Raw genomic sequence first — 23,709 nt, forward strand, 5'->3', positions numbered from 1 at the left:
GTGTGCTACGGTCTATTTCTCCTTTCGCTGATAGATTTCAAGGCGAGGGATTTTCTTCTTCTTCTTCTCACGCCGCTCAGAGCTAAAGCTTGTATTTGGACCACAGAAGTTTTAAGATCCGTTCTGCAGCGAGGATCTCTCTGCTTGGCTGTGTGGTCAACGGCCCACCAGGCAAAGCTACTTAACGGTAAATCTCGTTTAGCAGAATCCTCTCAAAATAAGAGCCTCTATCTCTCTCCTCCTCCTCCTCCTCCTCCTCTTCCTCTTCTCGCCCTTTCCAAAGCGCGCTAACACTGACACAACCTGACTGCCGTTAGCCGCGGCGCTAACACAGCCGCGTGCCTCGCCCAACTCCCCCCGTCACCCTTTAGCTGCGCTCAGCCACTTTTCCCTCAAGAGTCGAAGCTTCACACCAATTACCGACACTGTTGATTAGCCCGTGTGTTCGGAGGTGTGACGCCTCAGCGTGTCATGCAGCTCAGGTTTATACAATAGAGTCGCATCTTTTTATTGCAGAGCTCTCTCCATTTGGACTAGTAGTCCGTAGTGTCTTCAGCCTTCTTAAGTCTCCAGGACTTCCCTAGAGCCCCCGCCGGGTGGTTCAGTGGTGATAGCTTGCTTTCACGTGGGCGGCAGACGTTACGGATGTTGACCCAGAAATCGATCGAAGGTTATCAGAGGTTGAGAACGTCTTTTTACATCAGAACCGGGGTCAAACGGCTCCATCTGACTTTTTTAGTTTTATGCAACGGAGTCAGCAGCTGTGGTGCAATCGGGACAATCATCGGTGTTTGTGTGAGATGGAAATGTCTTCACAAAGTGTTTTTTAATTTTAATTTTTAAGTTGGGTTTAGAGCAGGGCCCCAAGAGGCCGACCACATGTCAGACGTCGTACTGCGAGGGCTGCTTTATCAAAATGTTTGTCGGGGGGTGAGGTGAAAGAGCTTCGTGGGCATAATGAACACCTTACGTGTGTGTGGTTTGTTCAGAGAAACAAGCCAAAGTTGAGCGGCTGTTACTTCCTGTTACCAGCAGGTGGCGCTATGACTGTGATTGTAGACATCTTCAGACATGGAGTCTCATCAGACGTGGGATATTTGGCCACGTGGAGTCGAGTTACATCAGTTTATTTTATGGTCGTTTGTGTTTGTGTGAAAGGAAAGTTACTTTTTTTTTTTTTTTTGGTGACGGTTGGTCAAGCCCAAAAAAAGTGCATGCATGAAAATTGAAATGTAAACGTGCCTCTTCCTCCTTCTCCTCCTCTACCTCTCTCTCTCTCTCTCTCTCTCTGGCCGCTTTCAGACGTTGCGAAAGAAAGGCTTTAACGGCTGCAACAGCCCCGAGCCCGACGGAGACGACTCCATCGATCAAAGCCCGCTAAACGAGGAGAAGTACCGCAAGACGGAGGACCTGGACAGCCTCTTCAAGCGCTACGGCGTGAGTACCGTCACACTTTGTGTCACCTTATCTAACCCGCCCTTCTTCTTCTTCTTCTTCTCTCTCTATCTACCTCTCTTCCTGTCCCGTCTGCCCTCCTCCTCCTCCTCCTCTTCCTCTTCTTCTTCTTTTGGTTTTGGGGAAACGAAGGCTCTGAACAAGAAAGAGCACCGGGACTCTGAGAGCCCAGACCCCGAGGAGCCCTTCTCCCTCACCCCCCGCACTGAGGAGAAATACAAAAAAATTGACGAGGAGTTTGATAAAATGATGCAGAACTATAGGCTGTCAGTGAGTACCGCCCCCCCCCACTCTCCTCTGTGTAACCCCCCCCCCCCCCCCTTTCCTCCTGCTGCTGCCGCTGACAACCGGAGGTTCTCCGGCTGCTGATGGCGGCCTGACTACTCACAGAGCACTCGCCTCCACCATCCCCCCCCCCCTTTACCTCCCTCCACTTCACCTCTTACCAACAGCCCCCCCCCCCCCAACCACCCACCAAATCACTACCCACAACCCCCCTCTGACGGTGTGTGACTGAGCGGGGAACGTAGAGGCCGAGCTGACTGACTAAACGTTTAGAACTACAGGACTGCAGCTCGTGATCCGTCTCATCGTCGGATAATCTGCAGATCGTTTTATTTCTTTGGATAAATGTCATAAAAAAACGATTCACATCAGAGCTCAAGCGTCTTTATATGTCTCGTTTATTCCAACAAAACCCAAAGATATTCAGTTTCCTATCAAACAGAAGTTTATACTTTAGAAGCTGGAACTTAAGAGCTTCAGACAATAATTCATTAAGCGACTGATCATTTCAGCTTCATCCGAACGAGTCCGCTTCATAAACAACTCATTTTCAAAGAGTAATTAAAAAAACGGTGCAATACTCAACCTGTCCTGACAGATTTCATATCTTGTTTTAATTTAAATAAGGGGGGGGGGACTATGTATAACTCTGTGTGCGTAAAAGAAACACCAAACAGAGCGACTCGGTGTGATTATTCACCTGAAGACAGCCGTCACAGCGAGGAGCATCCTCAGGAGGATCGGCGCTCTCAGATGCCTCTGCATGTTCAGTAGAGTACAAGAACAAACAACAGAGGAGAAGAGGAGCGCTAACTAGGTCCTCCAGTCTTCACAAAAGTTGGCATGGCAACCAGACGTTGCGAGCGGGGGGGGGGGGGGGGGGGGGATCATGCCTTATGGTGATAATCAACACGTTTGGAGGCACGGATTGTGTAAAACAAGCAAGCGTGAAACAAGCGTGCAATCGCAGACACTTGTGTGTGTGCAGCAGACGTCTGTGCAGGCAGAGGAGGCCGCTGGTCCTCATCTACAGGGGTCACCAGGGTCACCTCAGGGTCACCTCAGGGTCACCTCAAGGTCACCAGGGTCACCTGTAGGCTGCATGTGCTCCCGACATCATCCAGGTCCTGCCTCCCTTTTTAACCGCTCCACTCCTCTGCCAATGTCTCTGTGATTCTTCTTCTTCTCCCTCCGCGCTCGACGATACCGTTAATGTCACTTTAATGGGTCGCACTCAATGTACCGCCCTTCTTCCTGTCGGCCTGCTCCTCTGATTGGTCGCTCGGGACGGGACGTAGTCATGTGGAGGCTCTGCTGGAGAAAGAAAAGCCAGCATGTTATGAGGGTTAGTGTCAGGAGTTCTATCTTCATACATTAGTAAGTTATCTGGAGACACAATCAACCCCACACAGGCTGTAATCAGAGTCTGGGAGACACATCACTTTGTAGTCTTTTCAGGGACTGCTGGACTTAGAGGAGGAGTGTTCCTCCTTCTGTTCTTCTGACATCATCTCTGCTGCAGCTTTACAGCTTGTTGTCTGGTTGGTTGATGTTTAACTCACGGAGCTGCTGGTGAACAGCAGAGAGACGTTGAGACTCGTACTCTGAGGCCACTGTTCACAAAGAATGACCCTAAAAGCAGAATAATATAGGATGTTCACATGAACCATATCAACTTCTGAATATTGTCATGTTGGTAATAGTGCGTGGCGTCCGTCCCCCCTCCTCCTCCTCCTCCTCCTCCTCCTCCTCCTCCTCCTCCTCCCCGGCCTTCAGTCTCTCAGCCTGCACACAGCACACCTTTCACACGGGGCAACCAGTGAACGGAAGCACACATCACCTCCCACCACTCCTCCCCTCAGCCATCATAATCCCCAGCATGACAGCTAGGGGCCGGGATATACAAGCGTAATCCTCCTTGTACTAGAACACCTCCTGAGGTTAGGGGGGGAGCGTGGCGAGGGGGAGAGCGTGGCGAGAGGGGGGGAGCGGGGCAGGACTCTTGGCGAGACGAAACCCCCGAGCGAGCGTTTCTGTTCCTGTTACACCGTGGAAGAGAGAAAAAGGAGCTTTTAAACCGGAGGGTCTGTGGTTTGATCCCGTTCTGGCTTGAATAAGAAATAGATTTCCTCCTTTAAACGAGTAGCTCCACGGTGCCTTCAGCAAAGAGCTCAGAATGTCTCCTGTAGAGGTGCGAATGCACAGTTCATCACTTCTGCTTCATCTATAACACGATGTCCTCCGGGCTGGTGTGGACAAGAGTAAATATCACAATATCTATGAGCAAATACCTCGATATTGATATTGAAGCGTTTACTGTTGGTGCTTTCTTTAAATGCTTTTTAGATAAATAATCATCAGTAATGTAGATATAATGGCTTTCTCACACAGCATTCGTTGAGCTTCACCCACTGAAGTCAACACGCTGTAGTCTGTAGATATCCAATAAAATCCATTTGTGCGTATTCCACTTAACCAGGAAGTATAAAGACCATAATAACACACACGGGTGGATGCGTGGGTCAAACCGCTGTTCATGTCCCGTGTAAATCGACAAAATCTATGTCGTTTTTATTTTAAAGTAACACTTCAGTAGTTATTTTAACCCAAACCACGATCTTTACCTAGACGGAAGGACTTTTATTCAACTTAATCTCAAACAATTCTGACAAATCCAACATTTTACGGTGCAGATTCATGCATGGGGGGGGGGGGGCTCATCATGAAATGATTATTTCTGCAATATTTCCTTCTTTCTCTGATATATGGTTGCCTGGCTTCATGTCTGGGTAAATAACGCCTCTACTGCCTCAGTGGAGTAGAATCTCCTCGTGTTAACCTTATTTGCCTCAATAGACTGTCGGTACTGTACGTTTGCTGTGAGGAGAATGAAAACAGCCGTGCAGGAATATGTTCCTCGTCGGTAAACGTTGACGGGCCGTGAGTCTGGGGCGATCGCTGGTCGAGGTGATTCTGTGAGGCGTTGGCGTGCCGGTGACCTCCTGAGGCTCGTTTTTGTAATTTCACACCACGGAAGCATCGGAAGCATCAGCGCTCCTTCTTAATACATTTAGTGTGGAGCTGCAGATGAAACCGTTTGGATGAATCACTCTCTTATTGTATTCAGATATTCTTAAAGGTGGAGCTGACGGTAGATACGAGCGGGAGGCGACAACTAAAACTTAATATACTGGTCAGCCAAACGTGTCTTTGTGTTCCACAGCTGCTAAACAAACAGGATGTGACAATCGTGAAGTTGGAATAGGACGGAGGGACAAAAAAAACAACTTTCAAAGGCTTCCAGGACGGGAGGGAGGGAAAGAGAAAGTAGGCCACGAGTTAAATGCATTCTGATTCACCCTTGAATCCAGGAAACACGGCTCCTCTGAGGGGGAAATAGGTTCGCTGTTTGTTCTCCTCACTCGCCTCCTCACACGAGCCTCCGCTGAAGCTTCCTAGTTTATTATTTACCTGCCAGGTTCTTCTGTTTTTTTTTTCATCCTGAGGCCTCTCGGCCTTCTGTGTTAAACCTGCAGGATGGCGCGCAGGGCCCAATTAACCCTCCTGTCTGCTATTAGCAGCATCGGTGTTAAACGGAGTCGGAGGCGTCGGATGTAAATTCGCTTGTAATTTGCCAGAAACACGGATTAACGCTCAGCGGAGCCCGGCGCAGAGCGGGGTGAGCAGGACGCATTTAAAAATGCATATTTTAGAGAAGAAGAGTTATGTCACCAATCTCCTAGCAACCAGAGGCTGCGGCTCCATCGTGGAGGTCCTGTGGAGAAGCGGCCCGAGAACAAATTATGTCCGTGACAGACCGGCAGTGAGCAGAGAGGCTGCTGTAAAGCCTATATATACTCCAAAACACTCAAAAAGAAAGACGAGTATTCAGTGTTTATGTCAATGTTTGGTGATGAGATCAGATTGATGCAAACAGAAGAAGATGAGACACATAGAGAAGAATTGAGAAGCAGCCAAAACTATTTAAAGTCATCAAATGTCACGCTTTATTCTGTTCGTTTAACTGTTTCCTCTCACTTTCATATCGTCATCACAGTTATTCTTGTTCCTATAAACACATTTAGTCCAAACGATGTCAGAATTGGCTCAACATGCGTATTATTAGTATTATTATTATTAGTATTATTATTGTTATTGTTATTGTTATGCGTCTCTTCAAATCTTACATTTCATGATAAATCTCAGAAAATGAGTCCTGACATGACTTCCCTGCTTTCACTCTGACGGCTCATCTTTAATATTCATTGACTTCATTCATCAATCAGACGTTAATAACCAACATGTCTGCAGACGCGTTTCAGTGAAAACATAAGAGCTGCTTGACTTGAGGTCCTGTTTGTCAGTCGCTCTGGATTAAAAAGCTAACGAGTGGAACGTGTTCCAGGTGTCGATACACACCTCCGTCCCCTCTGCACTCACCCTTCATCCATCACACCCTTCACCCCTTCATCCATCACTCCCCCCCTCCCTTTACCCCCCCCTGCTTGGCCAGTGTGCAGTGGTGCAGTGCTGTTAGCCGCTACCTCTACCTCTACCTCTACCTCTACCTCTACCTCTACCTCTACCTCTACCTCTACCTCTACCTCTACCTCTACCTCTACCTCTACCTCTACCTCTACCCACCCCGGTCACCGGTCACCGAACAGCTCCGCCTCCGCGCTCCGACGGGACTTTTATTAAACCTCAGAGAGTTTGAAGAGTCGTTGCCGACTTCAGCAATAAAATCACATTAACAGCTCGAGCCGGGCTTCGTTTTACAGAAGTAACATTTTCAAACGGTTTCCAGGAAGTTGGTTGTAGTTTTGGGGACGGTAGCGGCCGTGTTCAGATGTTTCTGTTCCATTTAATTCATTCTTATAAGAAGTCTTTCACTCAGAGCCAGTTAACTCAACATGCAACCATTCAAAGACCTCTGCTCCTCATATATGGACAATAAATGAATGTGTCGATGGTTTTAAATAGAGATTCAGGGCCTTCGTTATCTTTGGTGCGATTAAATGTTAATTTAACATCTTTTGGAGCGGTTGTTGTTTTTACACTGAACGGGAACATGAAGCGCTGACAGGTCGGCTTTTCCTTCAGAACACGGTTTCTTTGAGGTTAAATAGATCAACCAATCACGTTGTGCGTTAACGAACATATTAAAGACGTCCTCTACGGTATCGCAGGAGGGAGGAGGCAGCGAGCGAGGGCGGGAAGGTGCTCTCGTCCTCGTTAAACTGGGTCTCCGGCTCTGTGAGTACAGTACAGCGCGGCGCTGGCCCACATGCTAAATATAGAAGTCCTTCTCTCAGAACATGTTGGGACATGTTGGAACAGGGTGAAATGGGTCAGATGGCCGGACCACCACAGGTCCTTGCCCTTGATCTATATTTGTTCTTCTTTTTGCTGTCTGGTCCTCTCAGAGGTCAGCTCGGGTCCCGAGGTAGAAGAAGAAGAAGAAGAGTTAGTTTCAGACGTTAGAGGAGGCGCTGGGCCTCGTCGTAGCATGAGAAGGACGATCTCTCACCCAGTGGGATGTTTCCTAACGCTCCCGGTGAGGAGCACATGTCAGTGGGGGGGGAGGGGGGGGGGGGGGCAGCTGGACTGTCACCAATAACCCGACGCAATAATAACCCGCTGCTGCTACAAGAGTCTTAACCTGGCATGAGATGAGGAAAGCCTTTCCACCAAGTCACCTTGCATGCTGTGTGTGCGTGTGTGTGTGTGTGTGTGTGTGTGTGTGTGTGTGTGTGTGTTAGCTTAAAGAGTTGATTTCCAAAACACTTTTGACATTTTGAAAAAAGTCTTTTTTCACTTTCTTTGAATAAAGAAATACACTTGAACCTTTCCAGTGCAGATCTAAATTAATTTTCTCTTCTTTCTTTCTTTAATTCTCATACAGTGAACGCTGAACGGACGTTTTTTCTTTTTAGCTTCATAAAGAAATGAACTCTCACAGTTTGAGAAAAATCCTTGAAACAAGTTTTTAGAACTCAAATATTTACAGAAACTACTTGATGAGCTTTTTATTTGGTGATGTCAATCATTTAGTGAGAGCAAAGGTCAGTGCTGTCGAACACAAGTCATTTCAAATGAACTTAAATCTCTTTATGCACGAAGATTCAATTTAAAACATCGCCTCAAATGATCAAATCATGTTGGACTCAAAGTCTTTCAACACTTCTTAAAACAAGTGGGAAACTCTTCGGCTGCATTTTGATTCAACGACGTTTCAAGTGTTAAAAAAGAGAAGAAAATGAAGCAGTTTTCGAAAAATGACTGTTTCTATGTTGACACAATAATAAAGCAGATTACTGCACCAACATCTGTAACAATGACTGTTCCCTGACATTCTTTAAAAGGATGCATTTGTGACCTTAGGTCGGTTCTTTAAACTTCTTATGAGACAAAAATGAAGATTCTGACGGCACTGATCATATTTTTCACTTATTTTTTGCAGTTTTCCCACCAGAACAGTATTCACAACTTAAATAATTGTCTGATGTCTGCTCTGTTTTGGAAAGACTCTGGTTGTGATTGGTGTGTGTGTGTGTGTGTGTGTGTGTGTGTGTGTGTGTGTGTGTGTGTGTGTGTGTGTGTGTGTGTGTGTGTGTGTGTGTGTGTGTGTGTGTGTGTGTGTGTGTGTGTTCACCTGCAGGTTTCGCTGGCTCTGCTGCAGATCACTAACCTGTTCATGACTGTATACGTGTGTGTGTGTGTGTGTGTAAACACAGCCGTCTAAGCCCCGCCTCCTTCCTGTCTCTCCACCAGTCCACGGTCCCTCAGCCCACCTTCTCCATGCCCGTCACCGTGCCGGTGTCCAACCAGTTCAGCAACAACCCCGGCGGCGGCGGCGCCCTGGTCACCACCACCTCCTTCATCACCTCCAGCCTCACAGACCCCCGCCTCCTGTCGCCACAGCAACCGGCTCTGCAGAGGAACACCGTGTCGCCGGGGTTACCACAGCGACCGGCCAGCGCAGGTGAGAGAGACGCCGCGTGGAGCAGCGCGTTGGTCTGAACCGGTGCTCTGCTGCATCAATCGTCCTGTGAATATCAAACACAATATCACAGCTTCATGCACGGCGACGGATCTGCTGCATCCCTCTGATGTGTGAACGCAGCAGTTTGACATGAAATGATTAAAAAAGTCCAAACTTCTGCAGGAAAAGACCGCAGAGCGCCGCCCACACCGTTTGATTGACAGCTGTTCTGTTGCAGAAGCAGACATTGAAAGCAGTGCTGGTGTCTCTCAGTCAGGCTGGTTTTCATACGTACGTAAAGTAAAGTAAAGTAAAGTAAAGTAAAGTAAAGTAAAGTAAAGTAAAGTAAAGTACTGTCATTTCTAAATAACCCGCGTGATCGTGAGCCGGCGCAGTAAAATAAAGAGCGACAACCAAAACACCAGACTCTCACCCAGGAGACAGACGCTCGCGTCCACTTTGACTTATTTGTGACGTAACCTTCGTACTTTAGTAAACGCTGCTCACGTAGTTTAGTTGCCTGATCGCTGGAGGAGCTTCAGCAGGAGAAGTGATCTCTGTGTTGCTTTTACATTCGTAGGAAAAGAACTAAATAAACGAACCTGGTCTGAGGACGCGTCGCTCCGCTCCATTCTGCTCAAAAGATCCATTTCAGGTTCTGTTCTCCATCACTTAGACCGGTTCTTAGGAGCAGCTTTAATGTGTTCTACGAAAACATTCAAATATACGTAAAGACGTAGAGATTAACAATAAGCTACTAATCCTTCTAGACAGCATGAGCAGTAAACCGTTGTAAAGATTACAGCGTATTACGCTCAGAGGTGGACAAAATAATGTAAACGGCAGGCTGAATGATGGTCTGCATTTACCCACATTGTCATTTTAATTTCCACAAAACGTCGTGATTAATTAATATCATTGTACCTGATTTGAGTTTGAGAAAGAAATTCATGAACAAACACACCGAATCTGACTGTAATGAGAGAGAAACAGCTTCACTGTTGATTTCTCTCTAATGAGCAGCAGCTACATCACGTGTATATATATCTATATAATATAAATGCACAGTTTCCTCACGTGTCAAAGTGCTGATTGCTAATTGTCTCTTGAAGCTTGAATAAGCCAGCATTAGTCATTGTTGTCATGGTTATTTTCTACCTGCTGAAGCTTATTACAGAGAACTTTGTGAGCGTGTCGTCGGCGTATCGACGTCCGGCCTCCCGGCTCGCTGCCCGTCGGCCTGCTGAGAGCGCGTCAGAATAACGAGCAGTGACAGAAGCCCGTCGTCTCCGCGGGCTCGAGGCCGGCGTGTGCGCGCTCGGTGCGGCGAACCCGATCCTTCACCCCTCCGACTAAAAGGATTTGTGCTCCATTTCTGCGTCTCAGACAAGGTTACTTATCAGGCTTTGTTCCGACCGGCGTAATCTCATTGTGAGTCAGAATTAGGTGATGTAACGCGCAACAAATGCATTACGGCATCTTTCATAACATGCCGTTCTCCGAGGCAAGAGGGTTTCACATAGCAGTAATGGATCACACACACACACACACACACACACACACACACACACACACACACACACACACACACACACACACACACACACACACACACACACACATATCACCATCATGTCTGCTTATTGGTGTTTTTTACATGCAGCCATCTATACGACCACCACTAACCGCCTCCTGTCTCCACCTTTCTAAAGAATACGTTCCAGTGCAGCAGAATGCCGTTTAGATGTTAAGATAAAGTTTACAGAAGCGTTTATATAGAAATGTTGGTCTGCTGTTGACGCTGACATTCTGAAGCATTGATTTGTTCGTGTTTCTGTCTGTTTCGGGGGCAGAACGAGCTGCAAACACGACGTCCACGCAACCAAAACTGTAAAAGATGCTGAAACGCTCCGTAGAGCTGCAGAGTCAGCGTGATGATGCTCACTGCATCGCATTACATTGAGCCGTTTATTACTCTGTTATTATAAAGGTGTTGATGAATGCAGCGTTAGAAACAGGAGCAGGTTCAGCTCATTAGCTGGTTTCTGCAAACCAGTTGAAATGTTGCATGTTTTGCTTTAATCATATTATTCTTGATCTAAATCAGGAAACTTTAACTTTAGACTTTATGGTATATCCATATATATATATATATATATATATATATTATTTAATATTTTTTCACACACAAAATCACAATAGTCCTGTTATAGTACAATAGAGACGTGTTCTTCACGTCTCCGTCGGTCTCGTGAACGCGATATCTCAGGAACATCTGGAGCGACTTTTGGCACAAACATCCAGCTGGACTCAATAATGAACTGTTCGGATGTTACTGTGACCTCACACAACACCATAACTTAAGCATTCCTATGCTAATGAAATGATAAAGCGTTGATATTTTGGATAGACGTGGATGTCAAACTGTAACTTGACTTGGTTGGCGGAGGGATACGCTCACGAGGCGGTGATTCTAGTAAATTTAAAATATGACATGAGCCCCATTGAGAACCGGTGAAACCGCCACTTCAAAATCAAATGTTAATGCTGAATTGATACCAGTTATGCTCCTCCACGGAGTGAAGTGAGAGCCGATAGCAGAAGCACTTCTTTAATGACGCACACTTGATTTAATGATATTTAAAAAAACAACCGGCGTTACATGTGACGGTCGCGGTGTGTTCTTCTGTTGTAGGTGCTCTGTTGGGAGATCTGGGGAACTCAAACGGAGCGTGCCCGAGTCCCGTCCGTAAGTAGCCTTTTTGATTTTGTTCTTCAGAATAATTTACTTTATGTTGAAACAAACACACACACACACACACACACACACACGGCAGTGTATCACCCACCCTGCTGTCTGTATTTTAGCTGGACTGTGTTCCTGTGTGGCAACAGGCGGTCACATGTGCACACAGCTCACACACTGACACAGACACACGAGCACCAGAACACCTGTTGACTGGCGACAGCTGAGCGGCGTCCAGAGAACAGAACGAGCTTCAGCCTCGAGACGGAAGAGAGTGTTTTTGAAAAAGAGGAACTGAAAGTTACATAAACTCTTCTGGAAGCTTTACAGCTGCTCTCGTCTTTTGTGTCGTTTCCAGAAACCAGAAACTAAGTTAGCATCTTAAGCTGTGATCGTGTTGTTGACGTGACAACACATCCTGATTGTGAATACTACTGCTGTGGTGGAAAGTACTGGATGCATTCCTGTTGTATGAGTGAGCAGCCCAACACAAAGATAGACGGCTCGGAGGAAAAATGTGGAACTGATTCCAGCCGTCACACAGCTGACAGTAAGCCCAACAGTCCATTCATTCAGGCGGACTTCCTGTTCGTGTTCAGGCTGTTTGTTTACCTACGAACAGTCAAAACACAGGACTTTCACCCAGGAGGCCGCTGTGAGTGTCCTGTGTGAAACCAGAGGAAACCGTTGCCTCATCTGTTCGGTAACTTCTGTACTAACGACCAGAACACAAGTTATTTTAACCCAAACCAGCATCTCATCCTCGACCCAACCAAGTAGTTCAGCTGCTTTTGTTACGCAGCGTCGCTGATTGAAGGTGTTGATTGTAATATATCGTACGAACCGTTGCATGAGGGATACGTTGTCACGTTAGTTGATCTCTTGCTATGCGAGGGGGTGTTACTTAGTTGTGTTTTTTGCAGTTGCTAGAGGAGTTAGCCCAGCATGGCAGGTCACCAATGCAATCTGGTTGGTTTCATGTACACGGACACTAAATTGTTTTTGTGTGTCGCTCAGGACGAAGATATTGCCAAAGGAAAGTCAATTGGGATCATGTTTCGTGGTGGATGCCTGAGTAACAGTCAGCGCACATGAAGTAGTGTTAAATATCAAAGCCCGCTTATGGCAGCCAGGACGGGAGGAGGAGGAGGATGGGTCCAACAAACAGGACTTTCAACCACAAGAGCGCTGCTCCACACGGCGGCGTGGTTTAATGGTCGTGCTGCTGTTGCCTAAACCTCACTGTTCGTGACAGCTTTCCTGAACCTATCAACGTACTTTTGTTGCCTAAATCTAATAGTTGTGACAGTTTTCCTAAACTTAATGACGTGCCTTTGTTAGTTAATCCTAATGTTTGTTTTCTTTGTCTAAACTTAGTGTTTGGGACAGTTTTCCTGAACCTAAACTTTCGTTTTTTAAGATAACGTCGTCCTGGAAATAAAAGTCATTCCGAGCGACACAAAGGTTCCGTCCCCGTAAAGGAAACCAATAGATTTACAGTTTGTGACTATTTCACGAGCTGTCGTGAGACTGTGTTGTAACTTAAGGCCTGATTTGGTATGTTGGTGCTTTGTGACGTTGCCTTTTTCAGTGCCTTTAGACGTATTCAGTGCCTTTAGACGTATTCAGTGCCTTTTGTAGAGATTGTTCATGGATGTAACCAGCTTTTAATCCGGCCCACCACGCTGCCATTGGTCGATTGGTTTCAAAACCTTCACCGGTCACGTCTCCAACTGGAAACCAGTCGGTCTAAGTAGCCGCCGGGCGTTCGTTTTACTGTAACAATGGCACCAAATTAAAAACCCTGGGACCCTGACAGCAGTCTGCTCCTCAGCTTCATACTCTTTCCCCTCTTCACCCACAGCTCCTCCCCTCCCTCTACTCCCCCTTTCATCCTGTCTCTCTCAGCTGTTCCCCCTCGTCTTTCTCTCTGGAATAATCTGCCGCCCCCATCGTCCCAACTGTCCCTCGTCTTGGCACAGGACTCTCCTCAGAGGTGACTTTGACACTGGCCAGAGCTCTCTCCCCTTAAATCCCATTAGCCGGGACAGATACTGCCAGCCAGCCTGTTGTAATAGATACGGTGGGAAGCCGGTTTCTTCTTCTCTCTATACTCACTCGATAAACATATTGTCTCAGGGTAAGGTGGGCCAAAAGAAATCGATACGTTTATATTAACTGCACTGCATCAAATGGAATGTACGCCGAAAGCCCAGTTTCAATATCGGTAATAGTTTTTCAAGGCTATTAATGAAAGAGTAGACGCGCTCGCTGAAGCGCAGCTCTTAACGGTTGGCCTCCATTAATGCGCCGGTGTTGTTGAAAGGACCAGTTTTGTTTGGTTGTTCAAAAAGAAGGAACTGCGTTACAATATTACAAGATTAAATCACTGCTTTTGGAACGTATCGTATTACAACCGCAATAGAAAAGTAAATATAAAGTGCGTTTGATTGTTTTGTGAGCGTTCCAGCTTTCAGTGTCTTCCTCCTCTGTGATTGGGGAAAAACGCATCATCATCATGTTTTATATTCTGCGGCTGAAACGGTTCACATCAGACGTGCTAGTGAGGTAACGAGTCATTGTGTTCTTTACGGCTTCAATTGATTTAGCTTGAAATGAACGAGTCAGTGTTTTAAAAACGTCCTGACTTCTACATGATGTTACCGGTTGTTACTTTCAGCATCAGTTGAACAATTTGAACCGAAATGTTTCCTTCAGCTCCTCATGATGAGCTGTTCACAGTGTAAACATTCGCAGCCATTCCCCAGATATCATTGAGGTTTTTATTCTTGTATGTTAAAAAAAGTAGATTACAGTAAAGTTTTGAATAACTCCTCTGTTCCAAATAAAAAGTTATGATTGACTTTCAATGCTGCAATGTTATCAGCCGATAAAAGGCGCTTTATCAGCAGTTGTTACTACTATTCTAATGCGTCAGCTCGGCCAAACTGCACCTACCGCTTTGTTAAAGTGAAACAGCAACCACACTACTGAATTAGGTTCAGGAAAAGATCCTGGTTCGGGTTAAAATAAGTGTTTTTTGTTTGCTGGTCAAAGGAGCAGTGGGTAGGATTTAGTGACATCTAGTGGTGAGGTTGCAGATTGCAACCAACTGAAAACCCGTCTGCAGAACGCAGCTTTAAGACACTAGAGCAGGGGCGTCAAACATACGGCCCGCGGGCCGGATGCGGCCCGCCATGTCATTTTATGAGGCCCGCGGATCCGCCAGCAAAAAAAAATAAATTTCAAAGTCGGACAATTTACAAATATCCGTTGTATCGCGCACGGCGGAGTTCCTCCCCAATCCGCTCACACACCTCCACCAGCGTATGTGGCAGCAGCAGCCCCCCCCCCCCCCCCCCCCCCCTTGTCTTCTGAAACCTGCAGTAGGTGCAGCAGGCCTCTTCTAACCTACGTCTATGAGGCTGCAGACGAGGCTTATTCAACCACAGCATAGCTTAATGATAGCTTCATTGTGTCTTCAGACTTGTTTGATCTCAATATAGAATTCATTTTTAATGGGAATGTTGCCGTTTTTGACAAAGTTCAAAGTCCCTCCTGTGGATGAAGAGTCTTTGGCTGCATTGTGACACATTCCGTTTAAAAGAAATGAATCTTCTCTTCGCCAAACTGACTGAGGAGTTCCTGAGTTTTTTTCCGTGATGGAGGCGACGGTCAGACAGCAGAGTATCGTCTGCGTATCGACTGTTACTGTCAGCTCGCTGTATCAAAGTCACGACTCCTCCGTGTGTCGAAACATGAAACCTCTTCTTCCCAGAAAGCAGCTCAGGTGATCGGATCCACCCGGCCGCCTGCTCCCCTCCTCCCTTCCTCCCTTCCTCCCTTCCTCCCCTCTGTCTCCTTTATCTTTTATCTCTCTCTCTCTGCCTCCTCCTCTCTCCTTTTCCTTTGCCCTTTAACTCTTTTTCCTCTCTTACTTTATTACTTCCTTTCCTCAAGCTGTCTTTTTCCATCCTTCCCTCTATCTCTTCTTCCTCCTCTCTCATCCAATTCCATTTTTCGTTCTCAACCATTGTCTCCTATCGTCTCCTTTTCTCTCCTCCCTCCTCCTCCTCCTCCTCCTCCTCCTCCTCCTCCTCTCTTGGATCTGTCATCCTCAGCTGTTGTCCCGGGACTCGGGGCTCCGGGAATGTCACCATTGACGTCACCCGGCATTCCACACATTCCCACGCCCGGCCTCGCGTAATACGAGACATCACACACACACACACACACACACACACACACACACACACACACACACACACACACACACACACACACACACACACACACACACACACACACACACACATAAACAGTATGATGATACAGCCATCTCACGCTTCAACAAGACACAGAGAGGGCTCCGGGAGGGTTCTGGCTCTCTGGCTGTATTTGGATGTGTTGAACACCATTAGTGATAAAACAAGTGAAATATAAAGTTTTATTGGATAGAAAATTAAAATGGAACAGATGGTTCCAAAATGACCACTTTGGTGACCTCGCTTACCTCCTTCTTTCCTTCCCTCCGTACCTCCTACTCTCGTTCTCTATCTCCTTTCTTCCTCACTGCACCTCATTCTCTACTCCTCTGTCCTTCTCACCCTTTTTATTCATCTCTAACTCCTTTTCTTCCATCCTTCCCTTCCCATCTCTTTCCCTTTTCCTACTTCTTGTCTCCTTCCCTATACCTCCTTCTTACCTCTTTCCTGAACCCTTTCTTGCCTCCTCGCTCCATCCCTAAGTCATACCCTACTTCCTTATCTTGATCTCCTTCTTTTGTCTTCCGTCCCCTCTTCCTCTGTCCCAGTATTATTTTCTTCACCACTTCTTTCCTTACCTCCTTTACACCTTCTCAACCTCCTTCCCACCTTCTCTCGTTCCCTACCTTCTATCTCCTTCTCGCTCTCCCTCGTCTCTTTTTCTACACCCTCCCACCTTTTCCACCTTCACGTTCTCTACTTCCTGTTCTTCTTCTTGCACCCCCAATTTTCTTCCCTCATCCTTTCCGCCTTACTCTCCTTCCCTCTTGATTCCTAATTTTTTTCCTACCTCCTTTATCCATCCCTTCTTCCTTCACTACCTCCCTTACCCCTTGTCTTGTTCTCTTTTCTGCATCCTTCCACCCTATATTTTATTTACCCCATCCTTCCTTCCTCGCCCTCTTCCCCTCTTATTCCCTAACTCCTTTATTTATTTACCTCTTCTCTCATTCCCTCGTCTCCTCGTGTTTTCTTCTCTTCCTGCGTCCTACCCCCCCTACACCCACCTCGTTCTTCCCTCCTTGCCCTCGTTCCTTCTTTTGTCCGAACTCTTTTATTTCTAACTCCTCTCTCCGTCCTTTACTAAAAACACAGATTTCCATTTGAACAGAATCTAATGTTGTTTGGTTTATTTACTGTGAAAAGAAATAACACGATAAACTTCCAATGAACTCGGCACATCTCAACTTCCTCTTTGTTCTCTTTTCTTTCTTCGGTTATATCTTCCTTCTTTACTTCCCTCTCAAATTTCTCCCTTTCCTCACCCGACTTTCACTGTGTCCCTCCCTCCCTCCCCCCCTCCCTCCCTCCCTCTCTCCCCCCCTCCCTCCCTCCCTCCCTCCCTCCCATTGAGCCGTTAGAGAAGTAGTGTAGTTGTTGTTTTCAGGTTTATTTTGTGTGTGTGTGTGTGTGTGTGTGTGTGTGTGTGTGTGTGTGTGTGTGTGTGTGTGTGTGTGTGTGTGTGTGTGTGTGTGTCTGGAGTGTGTGCTATTGAGATGAAGCAGAGTCACATGCCGCTGTCGTCTGCAGGCGGCGTCATGGAGAACTGCTATCTGCTATCACACACACACCCTGACTCCTGTGTGTGTGTGTGTGTGTGTGTGTGTGTGTGTGTGTGTGTGTGTGTGTGTGTGTGTGTCGAGGCTGGGAAAGTCCCTGCTGTCCCCTCTCACACACACTCTCACTGGTCGAGACTCGAGCTCTTCTTCTGCCCTCAGCAGCACGAACGGGCTGCTGTCTGCTGGAGTCCTGTTGTCATGACATGATCACATCTTTACACATTTTTAAAAAGCTTATTCATTAAAAAATCATGAAGTGATAAATAGCAACACCCAGGAAACATTCAAACTTATAAAACACGAGTATAAAATACATAAATATGAAAAAGAAAGTGATTAGTAGGATTGAAAACATGCCGTTGATGATGTTGCGTAATATTCTTTAAAAGCAGGCTTGTCAACGTGCACACACACACACACACACACACACACACACACACACACACACACACACGTGTGTGCTGCTCTCATTCTTCAGGTGGTTGCTTCCAGAGCAGCGTGTTGCATTATTGCGATGTGAGAGTTTGGAATGTGACCGTTTGTGCAGCTTGAAAGGAGGCTCAGCAGACGTGACGTCACGTCGCTGGAATGAACCGTGAGAAAGAAAACAAAGTGCTGCGCACTGCAAGAGAAACACGCGTTTCCCTTCTGTTAAAGGAAAAGTCTGCTGCTGTTCTATCAAGTAAAACACTCACCGGAGCACCACGTGTGGATTAATCCGCCGCTGAAAATAGTCCCCAGTGAAAGCACTTTTTCCTCCTGTTGGAGAAACTACAATGACAATCACTTGCTTTAACCCTCTGAACCCCAAAGCAGCTTTTCTCTCTGTGGTGATTGATTTTTACTGCAAAATATGTAAATATGTAAAGTGCTCCTCTATGAAACAGAACCATCATGACTAGAAGTAGAGAGAACTAGAACACGTCTTTAGAGCGGAATAACAGCTATGATGACATAAATCATAACAAATAGGAGAGAGAGAGAGAGAGAGAGAGAGAGAGAGAGAGAGAGAGAGAGAGAGAGAGAGAGAGAGAGAGAGAGAGAGAGAGAGAGAGAGAGAGAGAGAGAGAGACACACAGAGACACACAGAGAGAGAGAGAGAGAGAGAGAGAGAGAGAGACACAGAGACACACAGAGACACACAGAGAGAGAGAGAGAGAGAGAGAGAGAGAGAGGGTTTTGATGTGGAAGAGCTGCAGAAACATCAGAGCGTCGCCAAAAAACCCACAGTTTGAGCTGCAGAAACAATGAGGAGCATGTGGTGCAGCGGAGCGATCCGGCTCACTAATGAGCACACACACACACACACACACACAGTGCACAGGTAGACACAGATGATAAAGAGGAGCACGGCCTCTTCACTAAACCTCTCTGCTTCCTGTGTCTCTGCAGCTAACGGCTACATCAGCGCCAGGGCCTCCCCGGGCCTCCTCTGCGTCTCCAACGGCAACAGCCTGGGGAAAGTAGTCCCGGCGAAGTCCCCGCCTCCGCCCGGCCCTCAGATGGTCAACAGCCGCAAGCCGGACCTGAGGGTCATCACCTCGCAGAGCGGCAAGAGCCTCATGCAGCTGGTGAGCACAAACTACGGCGGCCGCGCAGGGACAAACGAGGGTCACGACTCACAGGATGCAGCGAGAGCCGAGTGTGGAAAAGCACTGAGTCGTTATAAACTAGTAAAGCTGTTTCATTGGTGGACGGTGTGAGCCAATCAAGGTTAAACACACACATATATATATATATATATATATATGTTTCTTATGTTGGTTATGACGAAGCACAGCCACGACACCGGTTGGTGCAGCTGAAGAACAGAAGAACCTTCTTTCTCGGGGTATTGCGTCCACGTCACACTGCCGCTGATATTCTGCCTGTTTTTTGCCAGAAACTGTATTCGTTTACATCGGTTCTGCTATTTTTGTCTCAACTTATCATCATCAGCAGGATTGTCACGATAAAGAGTAAAATCAGCTCAACTTTCAGAATGCAGACTCAGCATTTTCTTCTCCAGTGTCTCTAAATCCGTCTCCAGATTTAACCCTTTGTGCAGCGTTACAGTGACTCTCTGGGATGTTTCACATCGTTTCCTCCTGTAAAGGATTCTGTTGGGTAACATACCTGTAAACACGACTGTTCCGCACACTTCTTCACTCGACTTTAGATTAAGTTTCTTTTCATGTTTCTTCATACTTAGTTAGTCTTTGCAGAAGCGTAACCGTCCTGTGTTTTACTCCCTCCTCCTCCTCCTCCTCCTCCTCCTCCTCCTCCTCCTCCTCCTCCTCCTCCTCCTCCTCCTCCTCCTCCTCCCGCCGAGCAGACCGAGGAAGAGCTGGAGTTGGTGAGTGAGGTGAATAGACTTCTAGACTTCTTCTGGCCTTCATGGATGTGTGGTGTCGAGACTCCGTGCGGTCTCGCTGAGCATGAGTGTGACGTTCGGCGTTCCCCGCCGGGGTCTCGACTCGGCGGCTCCGGACCTCCGGTGGAACCGATCAGCTGGTTGCACTGGTTTCCTGGAGGACTTTTGGGATAGCAAGGGGGTTCAGGGCTCACGAGGACTTGAGACTTGAACTTCGTGAGGAGCTTCTACCTGGTGACATCCCAGAACAATACAGAATAATTAGACAGGCCGGCCCTTGAATATTAAATTCCTCTTCATTGAAAGTACTCAATTATGCAGAACAACACTTATTAACGCAGGATTATCTGAAGCATCACTCGGGGCAGAGAGGCTTACATCTTGACTCCTAATTTGCTTTTGAAGATTTAAAAAAGAATAATTAGAAATTGACTTTAATGCTTTAAAGTAAGAAGATCGATACCGCTCTCATGTCTGTGCGGTGACGTAGTAGAACAATCGTACTCTTGGCAAGAAAGCAAGTGAGCAGACAGTGTTTCTGAGTCAAGTAAATTCAAGAGATTATTATTTTTTTTAAATTGGCAAAGCAACACAACTCGTGTGCTTTAATGTTGAGCCGGAGCGACGGAGCTCAGAGTGACATTTGTGCAGCACAAACAGTCAGCGGAACGTTGACGGGAACCGGAGCGACCAGCTGACTCTCCTCCGTGTGTGGAAGCTGCTCAGCATGTTGCATGTTTGGTGTCCTCAGAGTCCAGAAACCAAGAAACACAAAGACCACCGAGCTGGAACACAGACGGACATGTTGATCCCACACACACACACACACACACAGACACACACACACACACACAGACACACACACACACAGACACACACACACACAGACACACACACACAGACACACACACACACACACAGACACACACACACACAGACACACACACACACAGACACACACACACACACACAGACACAGACACACACACACACACACAGACACACACACACACAGACACACACACACACAGACACACACACACAGACACACACACACACACACAGACACACACACACACAGACACACACACACACAGACACACACACACACACACAGACACAGACAAGCATGCATGCTGCTGACGTGTGTTCATGCATATTTCTCTGCATAAATACACACATGCCTCATAATAAAACACACACCTCACGTTATGCATTCATTCCTCGCATACCTCTCTGCACACATTCACATACACACCCACACACACACAGGTTTCCAATACAAACACACTCCTCCCCGCTCATCCCTCTCTCTCTCTCTCCGCTGTCGGCCTTGTCGAATGCATGCGTTTCCTGTCGGCATGATTCTGCGGCGCGGCGATGCCTCTCACAACACCTTCCCACCGTGACGCCACACACACACACACACACACACACACACACACATATATAACAAGAGCGCCCCGGGGCCCTGGCGACAGCGTTGCCGTGCCAACGGCGCCTTTTGGAGATTTATCGAGAGACACCTCTCATCTCGCTTCTCGGATGTTAAAGTGTCACCGAAAAAAGTTAAACGCCTCGGAGGGGAAGCGAGGTGCTTGGGGGGGATTCTCACCTCTGCCTGTGACACGATGCATGAAAACGTGTTCCGCTGCCCTGCAGTCCGTCTGCAGTTGTGTTTGTGCATCATTACTATTGTTTTATTCAGTCTGACAATACAACAGCTAATTAGAGTCACACTTCAGCTGAGTGTACATCACAGGAGTCTTTTTGTTTCTATAGAAGTAGAACGAGCTCGTGTTTCTCGTTGCAATATTTCAGGAGTAATCGTGTAATGAAATAGTTCTCAGTCACATTACGAGGTCTCTGCATTCACTCTGCTGTACAGTGGAGAGCACATGCTAACCATTATCATTGCTGCCGTTGAAAATGAAGTCATGAACTCCTTCACTCAGACCATATAAGGAGAAAAAAACTAAAGGACGCGGTTCGTTCTGGAGCAGGTTTTCCTCCAAAAGATCCAAGAAAGAAAGAGTTTGTTTGTAAATGTTTGATGGATGTTTCAGCATCTTTTAGAGTCTTTACAGACTTTTTAAATCTTTATATGTAAACCTAGAATTCCTTAAAAGGAACATATCGTGAAAAACTCACTTTTTTAGTGCACTTACATTAAGTTTCTGGAGTTTCTACCAATCCACAATGAATTAAGACAACCCGGTCAGGGGTGTGTGCTACCGAGAGAGCTGCATTCTCTCTAGTGTCCACCAGGGGGCGACTCCTCTGGTTGTATAGAAGTCTATGAGAAAATGACTCTACTTCTCTCTTGATTTATTACCTCAGTAAACATTGTAAACATGAGTTTATGGTCTCAATCTCTAGTTTCAAGTCTTCTTCAATACAGCATGATGTTCATTTAGTAAATGATGGTCCATTTAGAGTCACACAGACCATAAAGCAGGGGATGCTTTAGGGGCGGGGCTACACAGTGATTGACAGGTCGCTACCACGGCGTTGTCCGTGTTTTTGTCTTAGAACTTTAACCCTTTCACAGTGCTTTTTTCAGTTAATGAGAGTTCATTATAACATTCTGGTCGCCTCAAAATATCTTATTCAGCGTTCAGTTTTACTTTCTTGCAAGCCAACCAGAGCAGACTGGTCTTTTTCTTAAAGAGACAGTGTGAGAATAAATAACGTGCTTTTTGAACATTAAAGCATGTGAACGTGTTTTAGTAGAAACCCCCAAATGCAACTATGAACCTAAAAATGTGCATGATATGCAACCTTTAACATTCTGAACCCAAACATTAACCTTTAGAAAACCTCAAAACGTGTTAGCATGAATGACCTGCACCGTACACAGAGGAGATGCAGATAATGAATAGTTATTATATCACACTAGAACCACCCTGTGGCCTCCAGGAGGACACAGCAGCAGGTTGATCGCCATTTCCACTTCCTGCGTCTCAGATGTTCACCCGCCTCCATCCGTCTTCTCTGTGTGTTTTTTACCCAGACTGCTCAGCGGCTCGGCGGCTCCCAGGTGACGCAGTCGCTCACCACGCCGGTGGTCTCCGTGGCAACACCCAGTCTCCTAGCGCCCTTCTCCGGCATGCAGACGGCCTACAACACCGGTGAGAACGTTTGAGCGGCTCTAAACCCAAACGTGTGTCCGTTTTTACGTCGTTAAAAAAAAAAGATGTAACGTCTAATCCTGCGCTGTGTCATGAAATATCTTAAGTGTTGTGTAGAAAGACTTGAAAACCTCTCGGTGTGAGGCCACAAAAACCACGATGAATATTCACTTTGTTCATCGTGTGAGAGCTTCTGCGATGATTCCACTTCAAAGGTCTCCATTAATATGGATTAGCCCTGATTTAATATTGATGCAGCAGAAAGTTCCGTGATGTAAAACAACCCCCTCCTCTCTCTCCGTTGTCTTCCTCCCCCGTCGTCCCTTAAATCTCAGAGTACCAGCTGACGAGTGCGGATCTCACGGCGCTCCAGACGTTCACACCATCGGGGCTGGTGCCTGGCAACATGGCTGCCTGGCAACAGCAACCGGCAGTGTCCCAGCAGCAGCAGCAACAACAACAACAACAACAACAACAACAACAGCAGCATCAGCAGCAACAGCAACAACAGTCCCAGCAGCTGAGCTTGGCGTCGCTCAGTAACTTGGTGTAAGCTGCTTTTTCTTCATTTTGACAAACTCGTAAATGAGATGGATTTTCCTTTTGACCTTTGACCTTTTGACCTCTAAACAGACCGACCGGTAGAGTTTTTTTTTTATCAGGTCGTCTGATTCAGCACTCCAGCTGTAACACGTAACACATAAAACACTTGAAGCACCTCTCCCATACGGAGCTGAAGCATCAGCCCAGCTGTGGTTGATTCATCTCTGTGCTGACCTACATACCCCCCCCCCCACACACACACACACACACACACACACACACACACACCCACGCTCAGCTCCGACTCCCACTGGAGTCCCACTCTGATTTAGCTCCTGGTAGCGACGCTGCTAGCTGTGTTATCCGGCACACCGTCACACAGGATGT

At 46.8% G+C, this 23,709-nt stretch overlaps 1 protein-coding gene across 1 annotated transcript; it reads left to right on the forward strand.

The window, feature by feature from the left end:
• Nucleotides 1-1,043: 1,043 nt before the first annotated feature.
• mef2d (myocyte enhancer factor 2d) lies at nucleotides 1,044-23,438 on the forward strand (the record flags this gene model as incomplete). The annotated part of the gene is made up of 8 exons (XM_079164465.1): nucleotides 1,044-1,088; nucleotides 1,303-1,725; nucleotides 8,515-8,725; nucleotides 11,421-11,474; nucleotides 18,688-18,866; nucleotides 19,610-19,630; nucleotides 22,662-22,779; nucleotides 23,115-23,438. The coding sequence occupies 8 exons, from the start codon at nucleotides 1,044-1,046 to the stop codon at nucleotides 23,330-23,332; spliced, it is 1,269 nt and encodes a 422-aa protein (XP_079020591.1). The 3' UTR covers nucleotides 23,333-23,438.
• Nucleotides 23,439-23,709: the final 271 nt, after the last annotated feature.

Source organism: Pholis gunnellus (assembly GCF_910591455.1).
Source record: "Pholis gunnellus genome assembly, chromosome: 8".
NCBI lineage: Eukaryota > Metazoa > Chordata > Actinopteri > Perciformes > Pholidae > Pholis > Pholis gunnellus.